Below are 18633 nucleotides of genomic sequence, written 5' to 3' on the forward strand. Positions count from 1 at the left end.
TATAATGTACTTTCGGTGATGTACTGTATTGTGTATTGTTTAAATGTGACTGAAGCCATTTTTAGGGTGAAGCAGTTGAGGAAATCCATTACTCCAGTCTTAGGAATAGCTTCTTCTTGGGCACTTTTGCCCTAAAATTAAACCCAGAAGATCTGCAGTCTAAGCCGTCTTTAATCTGTTTGCTCGTTCAACAGCCCTTTAAGATGCCAAGGGAATCGCAGGGGAATGGCGGTATCTTTCTTTCCTTCTTTCTCAAGATAAGCAGATTTATTGAGAACCCAGTTTGTGTCTAGTCTGACTGGTACATCTTCTCGAATTGGATCCATCTTCTCAAAAGTGCATGTGTGCTGAAATGGCTCGTGTAGATCAATGGACTACCACTCTGTCTACAGTACAGCCCCCTCCAGATGACCTTTTCCATGGGTATTACGTGATGAATCGCTATTGACATGCATAGGCAGAGACGGATATCTGGAAAGCATTTTCTTGATACCGAAGTCTATTACTTATTATTATTATTTATTTTTTTCGGTCGGGCATTTTATTAATTTCAAATCATGCACGGTGAATGGGGGGTAAATGGATTTGGTGAGCCAGCTGTGCGGCTGCAGATAATTGATTTAGTTAATAAATGTACAGTAATAATGAAATTCAATGCAAGGTCAAATAGGCACATCTTATCCAGCACTCAAGTCCGCAGGAGCTCGGAGGGAATGTCATAGGTGAGTCTGTGGCCTGAATGTTAATTATCAGGGGTGGATTTGAAGACTGAATTAATCTACTTAAAGCGAACTCAGGGCCCGGGAGACGAAAGTGTCATGTTTGTGTCATGGACGCCCGTTCTGGCTGGCACTCGGCACAATGGTGTCTCTCAGGCCAGATTCTCTCCAACTCTGTCTAGACGGAGGCCTTTCACTGTTGTGTTCATTGGCTGTGGCCTTACCTCCTGGTTTCAGTGTACATTTGTTATAGAAATATTAGGACATGACATGCACGTCTGTACAAACGGAAGAAAGAAACCGTTGCATAACTTTTTATTAAGGTCAGCGATTATTCTAAAGTCAGGGTCTGGAGTTCAGTCAAATTCAAGCACGTCAAGTGGACAGTAAAATGTATTGACTGTGTTCACATCTTTATATTTGTGTTAAGAAGTCAGGATGTGGTTCCATTGCTACAGACTTCTTTGGTGAAACTCTGTCTTTGAGACGCGCAATAATTAAGCCAATTTCCTTCCCCTCCATCTCAAAAAAACTTTATAGGCCTCATACTGCGCCCCATGCAGAGGAACTGATTCGGTTTTGAATTATTTAATAATGCTATCCTTTCAAGAACGGGGTTAGTGTTTTTTTTTTTTATTAAATACTGTCATCTTGTTTATAAAAAATAAAAATAAAAACATTGAAACATGTTTCTTGAGATTAAAAATGACTTTCAATAAATCAGAAACAAGTTCTAATCAGGTGAGCAGAATTCTATGAAATTTGTAAATGAGTTCAGAAAGCAGCTGCTGTCTCGGGATAATTGCCAGGCATTTTAATCCAGTTTTGGAAATCCATATTTGAAAACCTCAATTGATATAAACTTCATGTTCTCTTCTGTGTGAGATTGTTAATCTATTTTGCAACAGTCCTGCTTTTATTTCTTTTACCCCAATCTTGGGTTATATGTGTAAGTTTAGAGGCTGAATTAATTCAAATTATTTTCTTTTTCTTTCTTTCTTTCTTTCTATTTTGAGCAATATAACATTATTTACTTAATTGATTTTGCTTGTGTAATATTCAGATATTTGAAAGGGGTAATTTGCAGTTTCATATACAGACATCAAAGCTGAATGTTATTTTATTTATGCTTTTCTTTTATGAAAACCAGCTTCAACTAAGTAAGTAAAATGTAATTTTTTAAAGTAGTCATTAGATCTGTATTTGTTTGGTGGTGGCTGCTGTGTTTACGGCACTGAGAATAGTAAACAGAAACCTTTTATTTTTCATTGTGTTTTCAGTTAATTTTAAACTCTGCAATATTGGAATCATTTGAAAGTTTCTCTCGCCCAACTACAGTACAGAGCTGATCAGTTATTCGTCTTGGATGCCAGTATCACATGACCAGGGTGAATCTAGGACAGGGTTTTTCTAATAGCCTTTTTGTGCAGATCTTACATAAGCCTGCTAGTCCCTGAGCCATAAAGCAGTCTAACTCACCTAGACATAATAACTATTTGTAGCGTGCTTCAGCCTATTTTATGTAGTCTGAATTTTCGTTCATCAAAGGTGAGAATTATACAACGTGACGCCACGAAAAAGGCAGCCTTTATGACCATTGCCAACTCAAACAGTGCCTGTAAACCAGCAGACGGCAGCGCTGGGAGGTGCTCGGCCACAGTCAATAGGCTCAGTGTTTCAAATGCCAAAGACGCATGTAGTGGGCCATTGCAGGAAGTCAGGAGGACTGGGTTGGGTGAGGCCCTGTTCTCGCACTAGTGCAGTATTGACTCTGAGGAGGGGAGAGTGTGAGGGATCAGACCATGTGATTGGCCGGCTCCTGGCAGGAATGTGTCACAGTCGGTTGTGTGGGCCGATGTCGTCTGTCAGGCTTTGCGTTCCAGCGCCTTGTGAGAGTGACAGCATGTTGAGCCGAGCGGATACGGTAGGTCCTGTTCTTCATACCACCATTCTTGCTTCTGCACTGCTGCCTAGTTTTTAGAAATGGTAGCACTCCGATCATACACCGCGACCGGGAGTGCGTTTCCGATCAGACACGTGCCGGCTTTTCTTGACGACGCCTTTCTTGTGGTGCTCACAGCATTCAAATCACACATGCTGCCCTCTTCGGTCTCATACCAACCAGACACTCCCTCAGAGCAATTCTGAACCTTTTATTTGCCTACATGGAAGATTACCAAGAAAAACCGCAGGGAGTGAAAGGGAAGAAAAGGATCACTTGAACGTGGTCTACACACAGTTTTTGTTTGTCACATGCATTCAGTCTGAACAGCGCTCTTTACAGATCAGCCTCGAGGAGCCATATTCAAATATTTTGCTTTTTGGTGCATGAATTGTCATCTCGTGATAAATTACTCATGAACCTCCTGTAAGACTGAGCAGGAACAGACTGCTTATGAATCAGTTTCGAGGCATTTCTGAGCTCCCCGGTGTAGACAGCGTTTCTCACTGACAGCTCAAGGAGACCAGGCTGACTCATAGTGTGTTTCTGCCGTTGTTCCCCTGTTCAATCGGATTATTTGACATCTCATTTTGTGAGCTTGCCATAGTTACAATTAAATGATTAAGGCTTTCAGGTATTTGCTGTCCTCATTAGCACCTCATTAAGTGTTTCTCTGTTTTATCCTGTAGGCTATCCATAATGTAGCAGTGCAGAAATGCACACATTCATTTGTCCTGATATTGTATTGGTATAAGAGAGCCAAGTGTCCCACCTGATTTTTGTTTTTGTTTTTTGTAATGCTTTTTCCCCTGTATCATTTTATTTTGGTAAATCACTCTCCGTTCACATATGGTTGTCTTGTTTGTTTTTTATATTTGGTTCATTGATTTTATCCCTTTAAAGAAACACTGTTGTTTACGTAATTTAAAGGTTCAAATCCGCTTTTTCCGTTAATAAAGATATCTTGCGACAGCAGATCAGAACCATGTCAGCTTCTTTAAGCCCTTGATACATGATGCATTATTTCGATCCAACGGTTTGAATGGGATCGGATGGCACCAGGCAGTATCTATCAATCACAGCCAGTGGACAGGAGCCAACGCATCAGGGCAGCACAGCCTGAGGGTTACAGAGATGTGGAAAGAGGTGACAGGAGGATGTTTACAATATAAAATAGTGAACATTTTGAAGTCAGTTACCTCCAAAGTAACTTTTGTGTTTGCTACATTTACGCCAAAATCAATTGTTTTTTCAGACACTGGAATGTTGTATCTGTCTGTATCCTACCAGCTTCCGTCAGTGTCTGTTGCATATCCTGTATCTGTTAAATAACCTAGTGCAACCCAACACCAATCATCTCATCACAGCTGCCTTGCAGAGCACATCGAGCCACGGCTGTAGAGTTGTAACTTCTCGTTACTATGAGGAGGGCTCGCTTGGCTGTAATGCAGCTTTTAAACAACAGATGGCATTGTCTCCCAGGACACTGTGGAAGTTGTCCACAAGTCAGCTGTTTGTCCCACTCAATGCAATTAGCAGGACGACCCTGGTTGCCTCATTGCTTGTTGATTTCCAGTGCCTTCGTCGCAGTGATGCAGTAACAGATAAATTGGACAGATCACTTTATTCTCGGCCTGCTCAACATAATTATCAACAAACTGCTGCGGTACAAATTACAGGTTATTGTTATTTGGGGGGTTGTCTTAAGGATGCTAATTAGTTTCACTCCTGCATTTGTGATTTAAAAAAAACAACATCAACAATAACTCTGAAGGAAAGAAACTCATTGTAGGTTTCACTTATTGGTCCTGCTGACAGGAGCCTGGCATTTGTACCGTGTTTATAAATCACTCAAACACACTGTCATTGGTGAAAACAAAACTCAAAAAGCTTTCACAAAGAAAATTAACCTTTCGGGAACTGCCATCATTTCGGGACCGTTTACTTCACTAGAACACTCCTTCCATTCACTTCACTCGTCCACTTTTCAATGCGCACTGAGATTGTAGTATCGCTTTTGAGTTATCAAGCCTAATGATTTTAAAGGCTCTCCAGGGAGCGTGTGTCAAGCTGTAAAAAGGCTTTAGCTTATTCAGTGCGATTATGTATCACTCAGGTTAGAATGGCTTTCATCATTGCTAGAGGTTTGACAAGTCAAATAGGCCTATTGAACAAGTGATATGACTTCCATATTTCACCATGAAGTGTCTCTGTTCTGACTCTCTATTTTATTTGAATACAGTATTTAAACTTTGTGGTGAAGAAATTGCAAACTTAAGTTTTGCCTAAATACATTGAAACACTGTGTTCAGTGCAAGGGACTAGTGTGGAGATGTTTAAGTTTCCATTGTTATCGGTCAATGGCAATTAGGATTGTGAAGAGGAAAATGGAAGCGCTGCTGTTGACATTTAATTAGTGCGCCGAGGACAAGGCAGCTCATATTTGAAATAATGAATCAACCACAGTGTAATGAAACAACTGCCACAATCTCAGGTTTGTATTAAAACCATTGCATAGAATTCCTCATTGTTAAGCGCACATCAAAGGGAGACGTAAAGGACTACGAGGAGTAAATATTGTTCAAGAGATAATGATCTGTTCATCAAGGAGAAACGTGAAATTAATTGCTTAAAGATTGAATATGTATATATATTTTTATTTTTTTATTTATTTTTTTAACCTCAGATACTTCGTCAAATTAAGCATTTTCATTATGGTAATGAGGCAGGAATCCTTTTGCGATGTCTTTGTAATTACACTGTGATATACTGCACTATAAGCTGGGATGCAGTCAAACAAGTACACGAAAATGAGTTTACTATTTGAATACCAAACTACATGTTCATGAACAGAAAGAGGAGAAATGTTTATGAGAAGAAATGTTTATGATGATTTGCATTACAGTAATTCTTGTACACGCATCTAATTAAATGAAAGACTTGCACTTCCCTGTTTGTAATTATGATTCTTATTTTCCGTAATAGTTGTAGTATTGGTGTTGGTCATATTACATTTTAAGAAATTCAAGTTGACCTTCAGGAACAGGGGGTACAGATTTCCTTCCATTTCCAGGATTGCTCTGAAAGCTGCACACATCTTGATTGTCTGCCTTCTTTACAGATTATTTATGGCTTGGGTTAGATCAGTTTAATAAATCAGAGATGGGACAGGGGCTTGGGAACATGCTCTTGGAAGAGTGTCTGCTATGAGCTTAAGATTGTGAACGGAGAAGTACTGGCACTCGTCTGGCAAACAATAGAATGAAAGAAACCCCATATTATCGCTTAATCATATTTAATCTGTAAATGTTTTGAGCTACAGTTCAAATGCTTTCAGCAGTATGTTATACTCTTATAAATAGTCAAAGGAAACGTGAGCTCTCTCTCTCTCTCCTATCTTTACCTCCTACTGACATACAGCTTCACCATAATGCCCCCTCCTAGCATCTCAGTCTCGTCTTGTGGCAGTCTGTCACCATAGGTCCACCACACGCCCGCCTCCAATCAACCCCGGCAGCATCCTCCGTAGCATCCATCTTCTTTCTCTCCCTTCCTCAGAGGGCAGGCCTTGACCCAGTCACGCTCGAAACAGGCCTCGGCCATGCATGTCTCATATCAGGGCTTTACCTCCTGAGCTGGGAGCCAGTGCCGTGAAGCAGTGCATTCTGGGGAGGATTCAGTTTCAGTTGTTTTGTTTGTTTCGTTTGCTGTAATCGAAAGTCTGGAATAGTGCGTGTCTTCCCCTGAGCATAGCACTCAGTGTGTGTCTAAGGTATATATACGTGATGAGGGGGAATGGCAGACTACCTCATCACCCAGCTAGGGTATGCACCTGGCTGTTGTTGTCTGTGTTCATTTGTATTTTGATACACATTATCCCTGTTGATAATGTTAAAGTGACAATTTTCAGTACACACGTGGGTCTGCGTCGAGTTTGTCTGAACATTTGACTCGGTATTCTCTCCTTTTAATGAATGTGTAGTTATTGACTCGCAATTTAACACCCTAGAGGTGTTTGTAGTATTCAATTTACTAATACTAACCAAAGTAATTAGTGTAAATTACTGGTTTGACTTTACTTGCAGACTAGACTTGAGTCTCGGACAAACTCTGATTTTAAATGTGAAGTGCAGCATTCAATAATGGTAGGTGGTCTGTATAATTATGGAAGCTTGCCATGCAGAGATAACCTTAGGGAGATTTCCAGAAGTGCTCTTGGCCTATAATTTGAGTAATTATCTTGCATTTGTAATTATTGCTATTCTTTCTATTAATTTGCTTGCCTAAGAAAATAGAGTTGGCTAGAAAAACTATAAAAAGGAGCTTCAAATCTTCAGGCTCTGTTGCTCATTCTTCATTCTGTTACCGCAGCTGCTCCGTATCGGATCATGTGATTTCTCTTATTGGCCTAAAGCAAATACTGTGGAAAAACATTTTGCTGTATCATTTAAGTAAATATGGGAAATTGTATACTATACTAGTCAACTGGAATACAACATTACAGTTATGCATAACCCAACATTTAAGAATGTGATTTTTTAAAGCATATAACAGGAGGGGGAAGATTTGTCATCAGTTCTTCACTTATGGAGTTATGTCAAAATGCTCTGTTGTTCTGCTGTGTTCTTTCTCTTTTTATGTGACGTATGGCCATCATTCCTGGAGGCAGTACATCTGTTAGAAGTGTGATGACATCATCTGCAGTGTAATCCTGCAGATGCCTCTCTCCCTGTTTCCCACATTCTTTACATTGCAACTACAAAGCTTTACATACTGTGATTCTGATGAATGTGGCGTTGTTGTTGTTTTTAATGTACACTACTTTTCCAAGGAAGGCACCAATAGAGATGGAGTCTAAGCCAGGGGAACAATGTTCAACACACCACTTTGTGTAGTAAAGATGACCCTTGTATTTGGGAAGTAAAAGGAAAATGTTTAACTGAGTTCCTTATTTTTCAATGATATAATGCAAGCAGGTCCATTACAGTGGATACAACAGAAATTGTAGCCTGACGCTTCTGATAAAGTCTGAAATACTAGCCCTTAATTTGTGTGAAACAGTGATCCTATGTTAAATGGCTCAGCCAATATTACGCAAACCAGTTTGGCTTTGTAAGGTGTGTGCACGGAATCTAGTTTGGGTCTAGAATCTGAGTTCTCCGGACTGACCCAATTCTCTGGGAGCAGGATTGGAAGGCCTGTCACTCAAAGGATGGCAGCTGTGACAGATACATGGATTAAGTCAGGAGACACTTGAGGTTTACCAAGAGAGAGAGACGCAATGAATGTGGACAGGCAGGAGAAAGTGTACCACTGCATTCACTCATGACAGGAGTCTGAACTGTTTGGATAAACAAAGATTTCAATCCGATTAGACACGACAGCTTTGTTTTGTTGTGTCTTTTAAAATCTGAAATGTGCAGAACATTTGTTGGCAGAATACTTGATGTGCAATAATTTTACAATTTGAATAGTTTTGTTCAAATACACAACATTTTGGTTGTGTCATTAAACTTAAATTTCAAATGTTGCAGAGGTTGTCTATTTGGAAGCACCTCCTCTCTATAGATATATCATGGTCTTGCCCAGAATCCAAGCAATTGGGGATAATGCCTGATATTTACTCAATCAGGCAGTATTTGTCGGGAAGAATGATTGCAGATGACACGAACATTGTGTTTCTCTCAAACTGGGATAGCTGATGTGCAGTTGCATTCTGGGTGGTCTTCATATCTGCCGTTCACAATATATTGTGCAAATGCTGAATGCTGTGAAGGCCCAGCAGGGTGCTTCATTCATTGTCTGACTAAATAACATTTTCAATGTGTTGATATATTGGGGATATTTTCCTTTACTTTGATATACAGCAAATCAAACCTTCACAAGCTTTTAGCATTCACAGTATTAAAAGATTTTAAGCTGGTGGTAATGCACTCTGTCAGCCTGCTTATAATGGCTATAAGTCACTCTGACATTTGTGATTATTAATGGTCTTTTTATTGTGGCTTGGAGCAGAAACTGATGGGAAGCTTTATAATATCTTGTATTTGTACTATTATTTTTATACAATTAACACATTTGAAATGTACGTTAACACAAACACTAAATTCCTATAGTGAAAAATATGTATTAAGGTGGGGTTTGCACTAGACCTCATTGATTCTGTTGTTGTCTTCTCCGGTGTCACCGAATAACAAGCCATAATGAAAGATCCTGATGTACCAGAAAGAGCCTCATGAGTTTAGCATCCATGTGTGAAACAGATTTGAAAAAAACCACATAACATTATGTTTCAAATTGTGCTTTCCAATGCCTTATGTTTTTTTTTCCACTTTAAAATGTTCTTGGATTTACATAACCCCTTTCCACGCTGAGGTTTTGTACAGCGAATTGAACATTCATTGCCAGCATGTGTTCTGCAGTGTAGTTACAGCACATGCGGTGTCGGCGTTTTATACACGCATCTCATGGCACGGCCTGATACCAAAGTAGTGGTAGATGGAGCAGTACATTTCAGTGTTTATTTTTAGTGAGGAAGAGTGAAAATATGTTCCACATTTGCTCAGTTTTGTGTTCCGTCATTGTTCTACATCACTTTGAATTCCAGACTGCTGAGGAGACTCTTAGTGGGAATGACTGGTCTGAGGCAACTTCCTGTTAATCCAAGAAGCGTTCATTCTGCCAGTCGCCTCCGAGAGCTAAATAGAGCTTCAATAATTTAGGAAAGTTTTTGGTATGACAGGTGATCGCTAAGTATGTGAGTAGAGTGCTGACTGTCATCGATCTTTACAGCTGCTCTTTGAAACCGCGATGAAGGATACCAAAATAGCCAGCATGGCAACATGCATTTTTGACATCTGTTCTCATTGTTGCACTTATTGATATAACACTGAGGAAGACAGATGTTGAAACATTTGTTTTCAAGAGTAGCTCTTTTCCCCTCTATACGTCTATCTATATCTATCTGTTTATCTATGTTTATACTTTACAGTTAAGTGTTTGTACTTAGGGATGAAATGGGATGGAGGAAGCAATCAGTTTCTCCCTGAGGAAAAGTCCTAACTTGTAATTAAAAGACATCCTCACCTTCATCTTAAGGCACTTTGGTGCTGATTGGTGTCCTTGTAAATGCTCACCATATGGGAATTATTTCCTCTCTTTCCGCTACCAGCCCTCATTATGAAGAAAAAACCCCCGTCTGCCCGGGACTTCAGCTAAACCCCCGCCGTTCCACGGTTCATTAATGATTTTCAGCCATCGCCCCTGTCCTGAGGACCCCCGAATGGCCCTTTTTAGACTCTAGGGTTGCGATATGATCTCAGTCATGGATGACCAACGCCCATTGTTATGGCAATGATGTAATTATTTACACATGCAACACACACACCCCCCTCGCCACCCTCATTTATTCAGGAAATGGGAGGAAAACGAATTCCCGCTACTTTCATTTTTCTTTCCCTTCAGTTGAACTCAGAATTGTACTTTTGTTTTTAAAATCTCTAATTACTTGGCAGTACGCCGTATATCTAAAAAGACCAAAATGAGAGATGGGATAAGAGTTGGCAAAGAAGCAAGAACTGTGAAATGCCAGCAATATGTCACGAAAGATCTGCTCACTGAAGACTCCTACCACTCTTAGTGTAGAAACTTCAGATTTTGACAAAGGTAATGTATGTTTCAGGTCAGTATTGTTGGACAGATGTGTGTTTGCTTAATGAAGAAAAGGTTAGCTGAAATATCCTTGTTTGGTAAATTTCTGGTTTGGGAAATAAATAAATTAGCCTTAAAAATATATAATACCCTTTGGTGAGACGCAAGATCTTTTTAATTTTTAAAGATGATTATCGATCTTTCTTAATGTCCTTTTTTGTTTACTGAGAGCATCATTAATTAGTGTAAAAAGGGACAGTGCATCTTTAAGGAGACTTGTGTCTGTCCTCTGCCAATAAACAGATATATGCCAACATTTGGTCCTACCACAAGAGCAGTGAATGCTGTTCAGGGCCGCTGTCTCTCCTGAAACACAAGCTCAGGGAGGATGCGAGAGCGAGCGAGTGAGAAGGCGTCTCAGATTTCCAGCGCAGGACTGCGGGAGGTTACAGTGTCACAGGGGCTCGGCAGCTGAAATGTGGCGGCCCTTCTCTCACATTTATCAGCCTGAATGCATCTATTAATAGAGTTGCTTCCTTGCATCACATGGAAAATGAGGTGGCATTCCTGCCTTTCCCGATGATGGCCTGCCAACTCTCCTGATGCTCTCTCCAGTGACCGCTTGTCTGCTGTCCCTGCGTCCCTTTGTGCGAAAAAGCTCTTTATCAAATCTGTGCGCTTAATTGGATCGACTATACCCTCCCCGGCCAGGGTAATTTGTATTCCCTCCATCACACTATTAGCGTGGTACTGGAGGAATTCCCTCCCCTTCTCTCTGTAGCTCCAGCACACCACCACCCCCTCCTCTCAGCTCCCGCCCCTCTCTGCCGGCTTCGGCTTGGAGAGCCGGCGAGAAGCTCTGTTGAATAGAGGGACTGTCTCCGCTGGACTGGGGCCCCGTGCCGGACGGGAGGTATGCTCTGCTGGTGCCACTCAGCTGTCGCACGGTTGCGGTGGCAGTGGATGGGGATCTGCAGTCAGAGGGCAGGGCTATGGTAACGTGTTGGGCACCCCCTCCTGCGATCTCTCTCCAACATGTGGTGTTTGCACTGTAACTCCGAGAAGACCCAGTCGCTGCTGGAGCTGGAGCTCGACAGCTGGTAAGCAAATCTCGGGTTCTGTAAACGACCGGGAGAGAGAGTCAGGTGTGGCTACGTTGATTGAGCAAAGGCAGGGCTGATTTAAAGGGGCTGTCACACGGATCGGTGTAATTGACTTCACCTGAATTGCAACATTGCTGGTTCTGTGTAGTGCAGTAAATGTGAGGTGTGGTGTCTTACCTTGTGTTTAAGGGGATAATCCACCTCCAAAAATGGAAAGGCTTGTATTGATACGCTGTTAAGTTGTTGTTTCTGGGTTATGTGCAGAATGTGCAATAAGTAGCACTGGTTCAGTTTGATTCTGTTTCTCCAGTTAGTGGGAAAAGCACCTCCTTTTTGTGTATGACTTGTCCGTCATACAATCCACCTGCAGTAACACAGGATTATTTTCTGTATCTGAAAGTTGTGCTGTACAAATGTGTTCTGCTGTCACACTGTAGTCCAGATCTGTCTCTCTGAGATGGGAGAATGATCGTGTGGCAATAAAATATGCACAGTAATGGGCAGAGGGCTGCGAGGCATGCCTGTAAATATCCTTTGTGATTCTGTCTCAGTGGAGAAATATTTCTACTTCTATTTACATTTCGAAGTCTGTGTGGCTCACCGCCTGTCCGGTGAAGTGTCCATTATATCTCAACACCATTTCAATCAAACCTCAAGAGGTGCATGGAGAGAGAACCAAATGGAAAAAATGTGGTCCTGATGTTGGTAGGTTGTTTACTGCTGGAATCTGTTGGCATTTTCCTGAATGTTGAAAAACGTCTTTTCTAAAGCATAAATAACACTGAAATGGCAGTTTATTTTTTTCATCATCCTACTTCTCAAGAAATGTAGCATTTTTCATCCTTCAGTATGGTACAGACTGCTGTTGTTTTAAACTATATATATATATGGATATTAAGTGGCTTCATATTCATGTATAGAAAGTCAATGTGTGGCTGCAGTGTCTTGTGAAACAGAACTATTTTTATTTACAGGAAATATTGCGGTAAATTAGTTGCATGTTTCTAACTGGGAGCTCTATCACCCACACAGAGTGGCTTTATTAAGGAGAGTAGTTTACTAATGTCCTCAATGGTTGATTTATGTCTGCTCAGCGTTTACATGACAACTTTTCAATAGAAATGTCGTTCTTCACAGTGTGTGCACTGGGTGGCATTAGGGTAAATTCACCCCCATAAAATTATTAATTGACCAAGGAATTCAAGCAGCAAAAAAAAATTAAACAAATTGTACTTATTAAAAAAGAAAAAAAACACAGATACGATCACCCTACAGTTCAATTTACATTCTGTACTGTTTAAATACAAGCTACACTATTTTGAAATCCTCTTTCATATGAGTTAGCATTGCTGTCTGTGTCCTATGTTATTATATGAGGAAAATAAACTACATTCCACCTGGTCTCTGTCATGTTCTTCTGGTAAATATCTGTGCAAACATCTAGTTTATTGCTGCACGAGTGATGCTGTACGGAAAAGCGTAGATTAACTGTACAGGATCCATCCCAACAAACACATTAGCATAACAGTAAAGGTGAACTTCATCGTTTTATTATCTGGGGGTGACAGATACATTTACTACGCTGTAAGTCTCTCCACAAGCAATGCTGTGAATGTGGCACAAAACCACCAGCCTTGTAGGAGCTGTGATGGTGGCTGACCTGTCCTCCCATTGCTCTCTCATGTCCCCCCCATAAATGATCTCCTTTGCCTTGTGTCCAAAGACAGGTTTATTAAAACAGCATGATGTATGTTACAGGACAGCAGCAAAGCAGTTAATACACTGCAGTCACATTTCATTGACGCCCGGCCTGGAGAGAAAATGGCACACATTGTTTGAATTGTATTTATAACTACTAAGCACTGCTGTTGCCTTCCTTTCTGCAGTAGATTAAAACCATCCAATTATTTTCCTGCCGTCTTTAAACAACAGAGCCATTTTTGTGTGTGCTTTTTCATTTATTTTTATGATTTTTCTTTTGCTGTGCCTTTGCCAAGCCACTTAAACACCGTTAGCCTGTAATAGTCAGCACTTTTGATTTACAAGAGTTAAAAAATGATGACTTTGATGGGGCTTCTGTTGGTTACGTAACGTTTGGCTGCACACACACCAATTATGTTAGGTTTGCCAGTTCTGTGTGCATGATGCCAGATTTACTATATGTTCCAATCTGTTGATCGCTGAGCTGGGTGACCGCTTACGGATGACTATTTTTAGGTCGATGGACCTGAGGGAAGAAATACGGTAGTTGAGATTATTCGTTGTGTCTTGATGATAAATTACTGGGTTTTAAATGTGTTACCTTTTTGTAATATCTGATCGGGAGGTGATGGCACTTGCAAGGAGCATAAAAACAGAAACCTCTAAAATAATATGCAAGACAGCCTGTAGCATGTGAAAATAGATAATTAATTGTGGCTTGGTTGTTCAGTACAACAAATTAACTTATTTGTATCATCATTATTGTTTAGTTGAAGTTGAGAGTTGTGCGGGGTGCTGAATGTTTGAGCTGCTGACTAATGATATTTAGTTTGGAGAGGGTTTTTTTCTGCCCATTGTTTAAACTCTAGAGAAGAAGATAAACATTTGTTTTTTGTTGTGAAGTGAACTGGATCTGTTAGTCCGTTTTGAAGAGTGGCATCACTGACTAGAATGCAGAAGAGCTAGACTCTGAGCTCACCGGTTCTGCACAAGCCTGTAACTAATTTGCAGGTCTCGTCCGCATACTTCCTGCGCGTGTTTTACCTCTGGCTTGGGGATTTTCAATTTTTATTATCAGCGGCTCGAGCAGAGTAATCCATGGTGCATTTGACAGGAACCCAAGGGAAGGATGGCCGACATCACTGTAAGATAAACACTCCCCGCCTGTTCAGAAGAAATTGCTAGCAGCTGAAAAACTGTGCGCCAGACTTTTCTTTAAAATAAACAAAGGGGGCCAGATAAGGCAGGATCTTGCCCTTTCCACTCTCTTGCAGGATAATTAAAAAAGAAGAATCTAATGTTAGGCAGGTTATGTTGTATGTGAAGAATGTGTTTTAACCACAAGCCTTTGCACATTCTAGCAAGGCCTCTAAAATAAGAGAATATAAGTACACAGCACAGACTGTTTATTTAATGACTACTATGATAGACTAATTTGTTTACATGTATAACTTGATCAAAGAACTTGAAAGTCAGTTGGGGGTTTCAAATACCCTTCAAGTAAACTTGAACAAAAATAAACCCTTGCCAGATATACTGAACATTGTTAGAATGCTTTAAGTAATTTAGCGTGCTCGTTAAGGGGGTCCTAAATACACATGATTAGTGCATTTGATTTGAAATATTTTGTATGTTGATATCCTCATGACTTTTGTATTTTTTCTAATGTTGTGTAGCATCTGTAACTTAGCTCAAGTGATAACCAGTAACCACATGTGCGGTCATATAGCCTACATGGTTTTCTTTTCAAATCTGTGATATGAATCCTTTATGCAAAAGGAATATACTAGGGAAATCTACAGAGATATTGGAAAAAAACTCCATAAGCACCTTCCTTGTGGGGTTGGATGTGAGCTGCTAGCAGTTTTCGAACTGAGATGATGATGCTTGGCTCATGGTGTAGTTCTCTGTGGCTTAACAAGTAGCCATAAAACGTACAGAGGTTACAGGGATGTTTGTCCTTTGGAAGTTTTTCAAGAATGCATTTCGTGGTTCTAAATGTGGGTGGTCTGCAAACATCTTCCTTGTAATTAATAGTTGAATCAGTGTCCCTTGGCAGAGCATCTGCAGAAGTAGGTGTTCTTTACTCTGTTTCCGATTTAAACTTTTGACATAAGAGAAATTGCACCCATCGGTATGTTATTCATCTTTCTACCTTAATGCCGAGGAAAAAGCAATTGGAGACTTGTCTTCTCTGTAGAGGCTTCTTCACTTTCCATACAACTCATAAGAGGAGAGGTGAAACCCGGTGCAGTTTAATGTTACTTTTCTAAGAATCGTCATCTCTTAATGTTGTTGCAAATTTGTGTTCCCTGTTGTCCTCTTGATAAGGAAAACTAATTATTTTTGGGTGCGTTCTGTGTAACCAGTGGTTTATCATTTGTTTATCATGTAAAGCGCCGAGCCCGAATAATTTCCATGGGAATGCAACTACAAAGCATGTCAGTGCCTAGATTATCTGCACCGAAAGATGAAGAGACGCAGCTCTCGAAGCTAACGATGTCACAGCGTCTAAAAGCGACTTCCTCTGGTGAAACACAATGAATCTATTTCCAATTGGATTTCGTGCATGGGTACATGATTATTAGGACATGCTCTTTGGAGCTCTAAGGATTCTTTCTTACTTCATTACACGAAGCAGGTTTTAATTTGCACAGGGGCCTTAAAGTCATGTGAGGCGGAAAATGAAATCACGGGGAAACGGCGTGAGGGATACAGAGGCACATGCTTTCCTTCCTGCGGAGTGTAAACATGACTGCGGAGGACCTGGACTGCGAGGTGGTGTGTCGCCCTGTCACCTCACCCTCTGATTGGCCGGAATGAACAGCTGAAAACAGAGGGGGAGGGGAGGGCGGCTGTGAGAGGCAGACTTCATTCTGCCTGCCGCAAAGAAGACAAGGGCAGCTGTATCGCAGCGACAGAGCCGCCTCAGCTGTGGAAACAGATCATTCCCTGTTACAGCTGCTGAGCGAACATTGTGCTCTTTCTGTCCCCCCGCGTCACGTGTGAGACGCAAGGACTTCCAAGGCCCCGCGTCTATCGTTTTACGCATAGTCTGGTGTATAGATATGTTTTTTAAATCTGCAGCCGTGTGCAATTTGCTTGGCAGTAGCAGATGGACTCGTTTCTTTTACACACTCCCAATGAAAGCTCCTGCTTAGGGGAGTATCGGTCGGAGGATTGTTCCCTTCCTCCTCCGCGCGGCCTTCTCCCCTTGACCTTCAACGCTCCTTCCCAGCCTGAGCTCCACGAATGAGCCGCTTTCTCGGCACCGACGCTCACACACACCTCTAAACTACACAATTAGAGCCGTGAGAAATCAATTTGGGATTAGGAGTTGGTTGTGATCCCAATCATGTCTGCACTGCCAGTGCTGGGAAACGGCGACGGGCAGACACGGCGTTCTTAATTAATGTACTCCGCTTGCCTACTAATTGTGCTGGGTTTTGCAGATTGATGTCTCCAAAAACCCTAGTGTGTGGGTTTATGAGTTATCATTCCTAATCAGTGTCTCCTGGTAGACTGAACTGAAATATCTTCCCAAAAGAGCTGCAGCCCTGAGAAGGATGCCTCATTTCTATGTCAAGATGCATGAAAACAACATTTTCTAGCTTTCTATGACCTGCTGCCCCTCCACACCCTTTCTTTTTATTGGCATCCTTTTATTTTTGTCTCCCTAACAGTAGGTACTTTAAACAGTCTTGAGAGATCTTTTACGTGTTTATCTTCATTAACCTTGAACCATTTAGATTTAATCCACTAACAGTATTTCTATGTTCGATGGTTTGATTAATGTCATTTAGCGGATGTCTCTTCAAAGAGCAGCGGGAAGGCTGGGATACTGTTTGACTAATTTACCCCCCCCTCCCCAGTTCCAAGGAAGCATTGGCTACCATGAACGTTGCTGCCAAACCAAAAATAAAGAAACAGTTTGTCAATATTAAGTGCTCTGAACCAGCACAGCATTAATTTGACTGATTGTCATTAATGGCCTCAGAAGTTACTTTTTTATTTATTTTTATTCTGTAAAAGCAAAATTCCAGAGTTGTCATGTAATAGTTAATTTTCAATCCCAAAATACAAGCTGTTGTGGACTATTACACAACTTATTTTGTTCTTTAGTTTGTGCATGAGTTGCATGCTATAACCTTTTGAAGTACAATCCTACGATTATGTAGCTACAGTAACCACACATCTCTTCATCTACATATTTCTGAAATCTACATACTATTTTACATGACCAAAAAAAACTGCCCGTTTATCAGAGACCAAAGTTATTGAAAAATAAAACATATTTACATGAAAATATTGTATTATTATTTTCTTATCATATTCAACAACCTAAATGCTGTATTTCTCACGGGAGGAAGGTCTATTACAGTTTCTGATGGCAGATGGTAGGGGAGATGAATCTCGTGGGCTTATGTAAAGGGTGTGAATTTGACTATCACAGTCACTATCTGAGGTCCAGGAAATACATTTAACATGCTGCTCACCCATCATGCAAGACTGAATGATCTTCCATGGTCTGTCTGATTAATGCTAAGAAGTCTTACTGATTTAAAGTATAGAGATGAGCACATCTCTTCTCCATCACCTGAGCTCTTCATTAATAAATTGAACTAATTATCATAAATGTGTCTACGAAGCAATCTCATGATCTTTAATCTCTCGCATTCACATTCAGTTTGATTGAGGGTGAGACAGTGCTAATGCACAATGGTATTAATGGTATGTGAGGCACAGCTAAGACTGTTTGCATTTAGTATTTACCTAAAATATCAAATTCATTCAAACCTAGTTTCATATCTTAGGACTCAGAAGATCTGATAATGGCATTTCTAACATACAATAAGGATGCAGTATTTGAATTGTTATCTGTATAATTCATTACTGAGCCACTGAGTTGCTGTTTATTAAGGTTTCTCCGCCATAAAACAGTTTTTAGGTACCATCCCACGTGTATTTGGTACTGTTTTCAAATGAAATACCTGCAATTACAGACAACATAATCTAAGGAATTGTACATCTTTGTGCCACTTTGTTACCTGGGAACTGATTCCCATTGAGTGAGAGGCACTAAAATCAACATGTGTACAGTATACAGTGTGTACTTCTATTGTGGTGTGGAAATGTAATTTAGAACTCAGCTTTTGCATGTAATGAGTGTTATCCAGGATAAATTCCTACTAGTCCCTATTATCAAAAAAACAATCAAATGTCAGCAAAATAACAGGTACATGAACCAAACCCTCTGGTTTCTTTTGTGTATCATTAGATGTACTTTTGATCCCCAGCGCCTAGTGTGAATAAAGCTCTAGACAGATATTCAGCTTTTAAGCTAAGGCATTTGCATGAAGCCATCAGGGAATCAGGTGGCTTTATTTTTGGCAGTCTGTCAATGTGCTGGCAACACTGCAAGATCTAAACTTGGCTGTCAGCTTTTGTTCAGAAGATGTGAGAGAAGGGAATATGCTGCATCGGCAGTCCGGTATAAAAGAGGAAAAAGTGCTTTGTA

At 40.6% G+C, this 18633-nt stretch overlaps 1 protein-coding gene across 6 annotated transcripts in view; it reads left to right on the top strand.

Moving 5' to 3' along the window:
- iqsec1b (IQ motif and Sec7 domain ArfGEF 1b) overlaps positions 1 to 18633 on the top strand; it is a 170026-nt gene that overhangs the window by 126913 nt on the left and 24480 nt on the right. Inside the window, exon 1 of one of the 6 annotated variants that reach the window (XM_066697790.1) lies at positions 11159 to 11411. The exons of the other annotated variants lie outside the window; for them this stretch is intronic. Within the exon in view, the coding sequence (XP_066553887.1) occupies positions 11347 to 11411 (65 nt within the window). The 5' untranslated portion in view covers positions 11159 to 11346. Of the gene's footprint in view, positions 1 to 11158; positions 11412 to 18633 lie in introns of those variants that run through there. 6 annotated transcript variants of the gene reach the window in all.

The sequence above is a fragment of the Amia ocellicauda genome, chromosome 3 (assembly GCF_036373705.1).
Source record: "Amia ocellicauda isolate fAmiCal2 chromosome 3, fAmiCal2.hap1, whole genome shotgun sequence".
NCBI lineage: Eukaryota > Metazoa > Chordata > Actinopteri > Amiiformes > Amiidae > Amia > Amia ocellicauda.